General features: G+C 24.9%; 1 protein-coding gene across 2 annotated transcripts; it reads left to right on the top strand.

Moving 5' to 3' along the window:
• Window positions 1-231: 231 nt before the first annotated feature.
• LOC133037756 (myrcene synthase, chloroplastic-like) lies at window positions 232-8,166 on the top strand. 2 transcript variants are annotated; one of them, XM_061115225.1, is made up of 7 exons: window positions 232-560; window positions 2,270-2,549; window positions 3,010-3,430; window positions 3,566-3,784; window positions 4,747-4,885; window positions 6,223-6,480; window positions 7,667-8,166. In XM_061115225.1, the coding sequence occupies exons 1-7, from the start codon at window positions 267-269 to the stop codon at window positions 7,964-7,966; spliced, it is 1,911 nt and encodes a 636-aa protein (XP_060971208.1). In that variant the 5' UTR covers window positions 232-266; the 3' UTR covers window positions 7,967-8,166. The 2 variants fall into 2 exon arrangements, with proteins under 2 accessions (XP_060971208.1, XP_060971209.1); XM_061115226.1 differs by lacking the exon at window positions 6,223-6,480.
• The last annotated feature ends 356 nt before the right edge of the window (window positions 8,167-8,522 follow it).

The raw sequence follows: 8,522 nt of genomic DNA, 5'->3' as shown, positions 1-8,522 counted from the left end.
AGAATATTTATTTTAATTTTTTTTAAAAGGAAAAAGTCTTCTTATAAATTTTGCCCTAGGCCTCTCAACACCTTGAAACGGCCTTGGTATTGTGTTAGATTGTATTAGTATTATTTAATAAATACTATGTTTAAGATATATAAATAAAAATGTTTCAATTAATGTTCTTGCCTAATTCACCATCATAAAGATATATAAATACAAGAGGTACAATGCAGAAATTTTCATCTCGAAAAATTATACATATAATTACAAAAAAAAAAAAAATGCATTGTATGGCTGTTCACCAATTTTCTCCATCAATAGTATCATCACTACCTACCATTAGTACTAATAATAATCACTTTTGTAGATTTTTCACACCAAAAACATCTATTAGTCCTATTTCAAAATCAAAATCAAAATCAAAATCAAGTACTTGCTACCCCATCCAATGTACTGTGGTCAATAATAGTAGCCCTAGCTCTACTACTAAATCTTCTATTGTTCGAAGATCGGCCAATTATGAACCTCCGATTTGGTCTTTCGATTACATTCAATCTCTTTCAACCCAATATAAGGTCTGATTTGTTTTTATTAAATCTCTTCTATTAAATCTGTGGCTATCTAATAAAAATTATTGGTTTAACGGTTTTTTTCGTTAAAGTTAACGGTTAAAATTAACACGTCTTAATTTAAATTATTGGAAAAAAAGATAATTATTTTTTTTATATAAATCTTAATTTAAATTTAAATTAGACGTTAAATTTATGTATAAGTACTAAAAATAAACACGTCTCTATATCGAAATAAAAAATAGTGTCTCACTGTAGAAATTTTTTTCAATATATGATGCTATAATTTATTCCTTTATTTCTTTCCTTTTTTTTTTCTCCACAACCATTTATTTATTATATGGGTACTGATTTAATTTTTTACTCTATATTTTGATCCCGATGATATAATATATAAATAAATATTATGTTAATATCATGTATTTCACTTATATTTAGTTATATATTTTTTTAGTTTATAACTTGGTTATGTGTACATGATGGTTATATGTATAGCTATATATTTTTTTAAAAATATAGGAGCGTTTTGATCAATTTAGAGAAATTATATTTTAATTTTTTATAATAGCTATATGGTATGTTTTCAAAAAATTTTAAACAACTAAAGACATCAAAAATATATAAAATTAAAAAATATAGTCACTTACACTCGTATAAAATAAAACAACACGCATGAAACTGACTACTTGAACACTACAAAAATGAGTCTAAAGTATTTTTGCGCGATCGCTGAAATTTGATTGCTAAATGCTTTGAATAGCCATTGATGATGCATATTTAAAAGCATCGCGCAAAATACTTTTCTTGACCAATAAATGACCATATGTCCTTTTATTTATTTATTTTTTTGTAAAATCCGATTTTTTTGCAACGAGATATTATTTTATATTTTATGTTTTGCTAAAAAATATTTCGTCTCTAATAGTAAAATTTACATATTTTTATTTTAATTTATTTGAAAAAAAATATTATTATATATCCCACAGCATTTTTTTTCAAAAAAAAAAAAAAAATACATACACAAATTTTATAATTAAAACAAAATATTTATACAATGTTTGTAATTAAAGAGTAATTTCTAACATGAAAACCGATTAGAGTGAATCCAACATGAGTATTTCTCGAAAACAAACAACATATTTACTATTTATATAATTATAATATATATTGTTATATAAAAAAATTACAATTTCTCTATATACAAAAAAAAAATAAGAAATATCTCACCTAAAAACTAATCTGAGTCTTATAAGATATATATATGATCATTAATTAAAATTGTATGGATGGTTTGATTATACATGCTATTATTTGGTCTAATTATAAAATAGAAGATTAATAGTTTTCCTATACCATGCATTATATTAAATTAAGCTAGGCTAGTTTTCTTTGCATATAGAACTATTAATTAATACGTATATATATTTTTAGGAAAAATTACACAAACTACTCTAAAATTGTACATTTTTTTTAAAAAAAATATTTTTACGGATTAGTGATTTTTTAAAGGAAAAATAATGTTGTTTTCATCTGGCTGCCTGTGAAAATAACGTGTAAACAACAGTCTTTTTTAGAGCAATCTGAAAATAACGGTTTATAAAAAAAATCCATAAAAATGTAAAAAAAGAAAAAAAAAAATCAGAATTTCATAAAAACGTAAATTTTTTGTTATTTTTAAGTATTTTTGAATTAATCCCATATTTTTATGCATGCAGGGAGAATCCTATACAAGGCAATTAAATAAGTTGAAGAAAGAAGTGACAAGAATGCTCCTTGGACTGGAAATTAACTCTTTAGCCCTACTTGAGCTAATTGATACATTACAAAGGCTTGGAATATCTTACCATTTTAAGAATGAAATAAACACTATTTTGAAGAAAAAATACACTGATAATTATATTAACAATAATATTATTACTAACCCTAATTATAATTTATATGCCATTGCTCTCGAATTTAGGCTTCTACGCCAACATGGTTATACAGTACCTCAAGGTACGTACGCATGCATAATTTAATGATGAGAATCTTTTAAGTAGAAATATCATTTTTATCTTTAATTAAAATATTTATTTATATGATGATATAAATTGTGTACTTGTAGTATGCATATCATCATTATATATATTCTAAAATATTCAAAAATAAACAAGGTGGAAATAAATTATAGTTCATACAATCGGTTTTACATATATAAAAAACATAGAATAAACAAATGAATGTGATTATTTGAATCATGTACTAACTTATTATCAAGCATTTTTAATAGCTGGCGAGATATCTGCTAAAATTTTACACGTGCTTAAAATAAAAATCGACGATGAGTATTTTTCTTCTCTCTTCTTCTTTTTTATTAACTATTTTTTTTTAAAAAAAAAAATAAATCATTATGCATGGTTTCTTTAGTAGATGTAGAATAAATAGTGATCGATATATCTTATGAATTTTATTGCAGAAATTTTTAATGCTTTCAAGGATAAGAGAGGGAAATTTAAAACATCCTTGAGTGATGATATTATGGGAGTATTGTGTTTATATGAAGCTTCATTCTATGCTATGAAACATGAAAATATTTTGGAGGAAGCAAGAATTTTTTCAACTAAATGTCTTAAAAAATACATGGAGAAAATGGAGAATGAGGAAGAGAAAAAAATATTATTATTAGATGATAATAATATTAATAGTAATTTGCTATTAATTAATCACGCTTTCGAGCTTCCGCTTGATTGGAGAATAACAAGATCGGAAGCTAGGTGGTTCATTGACGAAATATATGAGAAAAAACAAGACATGAATTCGACTTTGTTCGAGTTTGCGAAATTAGATTTTAATATAGTGCAATCAACACACCAAGAAGATTTACAACATTTATCGAGGTAATAATTATAACTATATATATTAGGTATTAGTAACATGCAATGCAACGAATGTTTGCTAGAGATAGATTATATATATTTATAGAATAATTATATATGCTCTATTATTCTAATAATATATTTGTATATTTTTAGGTGGTGGACGAATTGTAAACTTGGTGGGAAATTGAATTTTGCTAGAGATAGATTGATGGAGGCTTTCTTATGGGATGTTGGACTAAAATTCGAGGGAGAATTCAGCTATTTTAGAAGAATAAATGCAAGATTATTTGTGCTTATAACAATAATTGATGATATTTATGATGTATATGGAACTTTGGAGGAATTAGAGCTTTTCACTAGTGCTGTTGAAAGGTTAGTATAATTATTATATTTTTAAATATTATATTTATATTAAATATTTTGAACTCGTTTGGTACGTCGTGTTGTATTTGTATTGTGTTGGATCGTATTGTATTAATATTATTTAATACAAATTTTAACTTGTATTAATAGCTTGTGTATAATTATATTATATTTGCCATAAACTTGACTCCAACTCCTAACCATGTTTGGGGCCAGGGTCTGGGATTCAGGGTTCAGGTCGGGGTTCAAGTCTTGAGTCTAAGATTGGGGTCGAATCCGGGTCTGGGCCGTCTAAGTTCGAGTTTGAGTCGGGGTCTGGGTCCGTGGTCAAGGTCTCTGTGCGGGTCCAGGGCCGGTCCTGGAATAGAGTCGGGTTCTGCGTCCAGGGTTCTGGTCCATATCGACTCTGGGATCTGGGTTTGGCTCTAGGGTTTGAGGTTAGGGCCAAGTCCGGGTCTTGAGTCTAGGGTCCAAGATTTGGGACCGGGGCCACGTCTGGGGTCGGGATCCCCAACCCCGGACTTTTTATATAAATATTATAATCTAGGCTAATACAAATCATTTTCTATGTGTAAATTAAATACTACGATTCATATTGTATTAAAATTTATGGTCATAATAATTAATACAATATAATATTTTATTCAAACATAGTGTTATTTGTTATTCCTTTATACAACCTACCAAATGAGTCTTGTATTAATATGCCCAAAAAAATAAGTATATAACTACAAACTGAAAAATATTATTCATTTAATTATGACCCTAATTATTTTAAATATATGAGATAATTAATATATATTAAAAAAAATATTTAATATATATTGGATACTTATATCCTAGATTATAAGTTATTGTTGGATACTATATAATAAACTTTTTGTTCATAAATACAAATTCCTAGCATCTCAAATGACATACACTAATTTAATTTTTGTATGTAATAATAATAATTATATTTGATTTTGTAGATGGGATGTGAAATTAATCAATGAGTTACCAGATTACATGAAGATGCCTTTCTTTGTTTTACACAATACCATAAATGAGATGGGGTCCGATGTATTAGTACAACAAAACTTTGTCAACATTGAATACCTTAAGAAATCGGTATGTACGTACCATATATACTAAGTTAATATTACGTGAATGAATTTATATTTAGTTATATTTTTTAATTTTTATTTTAGTTGTATAATTAATTTTTTTTAAAATTATTCAATAAACAAAACTTATTTTTTATTGAAAAATATTTAATTTAAGTGTTAATTATAGAAAGAAAACATAATAATATTCAAAATTTATTATTATTTATAATTTTAGTTTAACAGTACAAAATTTAATTTTATAATTTTTTAATTTAAGAACTATAAACATTTTTTTTATTTTATTATTTAAAAATAAAACAATAATAGAAATATATTTTTTAACCCTATAATAGAATTTTGATAGCCGGATAAATGTTATGTTTGGTATGATTTTATCAAAAATAAAAAAAATATATATATATTTTTAGAAATATAGTAGAAAATATGTTTTGTGTGATAAATGATAATAGAAAGATATTTTTTAAATTTGTGCAATGAGTTTAAATTTTAGTCGTATTGTTAAGAAAATATTTTATGTTATTATAGTTGTATTTAATGTAAGATAAAAGATTAAAAAAAATGTGTAGTATGTTTAAATTTGAATGGTAATGTTTAAAAAAAGAACAACAATTTCTGTGAAAATTATATAAATATTTCAAAAAGTTAAAAAGAGGTTTTAAAGTACTTGCACCCCACAAAATAATAAGTACAACCTTAATATTAAAAAAAAGCTTAAAATAATTTTTAATAATCACTCTTAATATTTTTTTTAAAAAAAAAAAATTCTCACATATTGTGCTAACCTCAATACTTATTTTAATTTTATTTTCATGTTTTTTTTTAAAAAAAAAATCATGTATTATTTTGTTCTAATAAAATTTCATATCATTTTTATTTCATTTTTTGTTATAATATTTAAATTAATATAATTTGTTTTCTTATAGGAATAATTTTTAAGAATATGAAAAAAAAAATTAGTATGATTAAAGATATATATTTTCCTATAAAATAAAAATGATTAAATAGGGTCTTATATAAGTTTTTGGGGTGCAAATAAAGATCCCCAATACTTTAATTAATACATATAATTTTTTTCCAAGTTACATTAATATATATATATATATATATTTATATTACATGTGTTAACTTAATTAGTGGCAACTTGTATTTAAATACTATATTGTTTAATTAGTCACAAATAACTTTTTGTTGCTTAAAAGATACATTTAGTCACAAAATTTTTATGTTGTGACTAAAAAGTTGTATTTTTCTGTTGTGTTTTTCCCAGTTAATTAATTAATATATATTTATATAACATGTGTTAACTTAATTGTATGTAATTTTTATTTTATTTTGTAGTGGGTAGATTTATGTAAATGTTATTTACAAGAAGCAAAATGGTATTATAGTGGATACCAACCAACATTGGAAGAATACACTGAGTTGGGTTGGCTTTCAATAGGAGCATCAGTAATTCTTATGCATGCTTATTTTTGTTTCACAAATCCTATAACAAAACAAGACTTGAAAAGTTTGCAATTGCAACATCATTATCCCAACATAATTAAACAAGCATGCTTGATTACAAGGCTTGCAGATGATTTAGGAACATCTTCGGTAAGTACTCTTAATTATCACATTAATTTTACGTATCAGACCTTCTATTTTGTTAAATAGCTTCGATCAACTCAATTTTTATCAAAAATAAAACTTAGGTGTTATGACCAGACTACTTATAAGTTTTTCATCTGATTGTGCTAGACACTGACTTCACATTTGTTATTATGTTAAAAAGAAAAAGAAATTGATGAAAATTGAACTTAGGGTTTTTTTATACCATTTTGGATAAGGGACGATCCAAATTTTCATTTAATATTTTTAACGGTGAACTTTATAGAGAAGCATTGAAAATAAATATAAGGCTTATTAGTAATTTTTCCCCCTAAACTTTGACATGTACTAAATCGTGCCCCCTGAACTTTTTTTGCCGTTAAAAATTCTCCCCGAACTATTGAGATTGTTAAACTTAAGGACTTTTGTCTAATTTTATTCAAATTTACTGTTTCAATGATTGTTTATGTACTAAACCATGCTCCCTAGACTTTGATATCTATCAAATCATGTCCCTCAAACTTTGATACGTACTAAATTACGCTCCTTGAACGTTCATCCATGTTAGAATTTTTTTGTCTAAAATTAGACAAAAGTCCTTAAATTTAACAATCTCAATAGTTTAAGGGGAATTTTTAACGGCCAAAAAAGTTCAGAGAGCATAATTTGGTACATATTAAAGTTCGGGAGAAAAAATTACTAATTATCCTAAATATAATGCTTCTCTACATGTAGAAAAGTAACTAATGTAAAGCTTTTTTTTCTAATGTAAAATAAGGAAAAGCACCTATTTATCATCTGATGTAAGTATTCTAACATTTTATTCGTACTCGCGATAGCATAATTTTTTAGTTTAAGTAACAAAATATGTAGGCACAACAAAATATGATTTTTGTTAGTGTTTGTGAGTACAAGGCTTGAAGATGATTTAGGAACATTTTATTTTTACTTAGTTTTATATTTTTATTTATTATATATATATAAGTAAAATAAAAGAAAAACACTTATGTACTTCATTTGATGTAAGTGCTATAACCTTTTAGTCGCACTCTTGATGATAGCATAAACTTTTAGTTTTAGTAACAAATATCTATATAGTTGAAGATATGTTTTTAATTAATCACAATTATTTACCTTTAGTTAAAAAAATATTTATCCTCAACAATTAATTTGATTTAATTAAATTGACCAGGATGAATTGAATAGAGGCGACGTTCCTAAATCGATTCAGTGTTACATGTACGATAATAATGCTACAGAAGACGAAGCTCGTGAACACATCAAGTTCTTGATAAGTGAAACATGGAAGGATATGAATAAGAAAGATGAAGATGAGAGTTGTTTATCAGAAAATTTTGTTGAAGTTTGCAAAAATATGGCTAGAACAGCACTATTCATATATGAGAATGGAGATGGACATGGTTCTCAGAATAGTTTATCAAAAGAACGTATTTCAACCTTGATTATTACTCCAATTAATATTCCTAAATAATAATATATCATAATTATGAGATAATAAGATAACATGATAATATGTAATAAATAACTTTCTTATTGTCATGTCACTAGGTTTCGTTGTGCACATGTTCAGTGTAATATTTTTTTTATTGTAAAACACTAAATTATTACATTATTTATTATTAAAATATAATATAGATTAAAATATGAAATATGTGATATATATTTACTGTTTGAGTTTGTTTTCGATCGGTACATTAAATTTTTTTGAATCTCTTAAAATTTTATAAGTTGTCTTAAATAACTATAATGTAAACAATCATAAAAAGAATTGGACTAAAAAATTCTCTCAAATACCGAAACATAAATAAAAAGTGCATCAGTGGACTCATTTTAAGGGATACATCGTAAAAATATCTTATATTATATATATGGTGATTAAATTACATATTATATAATGTAATATGACAAAAGTAACATAAAAGTAGGAGTTAAAAACTAGTAATAACCAAATGTTCAGACTACATCATTGAAGAAACAGTAAAATTATGTTCAGACTACTTGTCAGATGTTGCAAGTGTTTGGTCGTG

This window comes from Cannabis sativa, chromosome 5, assembly GCF_029168945.1.
Source record: "Cannabis sativa cultivar Pink pepper isolate KNU-18-1 chromosome 5, ASM2916894v1, whole genome shotgun sequence".
Classification (NCBI taxonomy): domain Eukaryota; kingdom Viridiplantae; phylum Streptophyta; class Magnoliopsida; order Rosales; family Cannabaceae; genus Cannabis; species Cannabis sativa.
Note: the sequence above shows the minus strand (reverse complement) of the source record. Positions and strands in the feature narration are given on the sequence as shown.

Excerpts from the sequence above, each read along its gene's own strand:
- LOC133037756 (XM_061115225.1), top strand. The coding sequence starts at position 267 with ATGCATTGTATGGCTGTTCACCAATTTTCTCCATCAATAGTATCATCA. Across the intron at positions 561-2,269 it reads CTCTTTCAACCCAATATAAG|GGAGAATCCTATACAAGGCA; the intron begins GTCTGATTTGTT and ends TTATGCATGCAG. Across the intron at positions 2,550-3,009 it reads TGGTTATACAGTACCTCAAG|AAATTTTTAATGCTTTCAAG; the intron begins GTACGTACGCAT and ends ATTTTATTGCAG.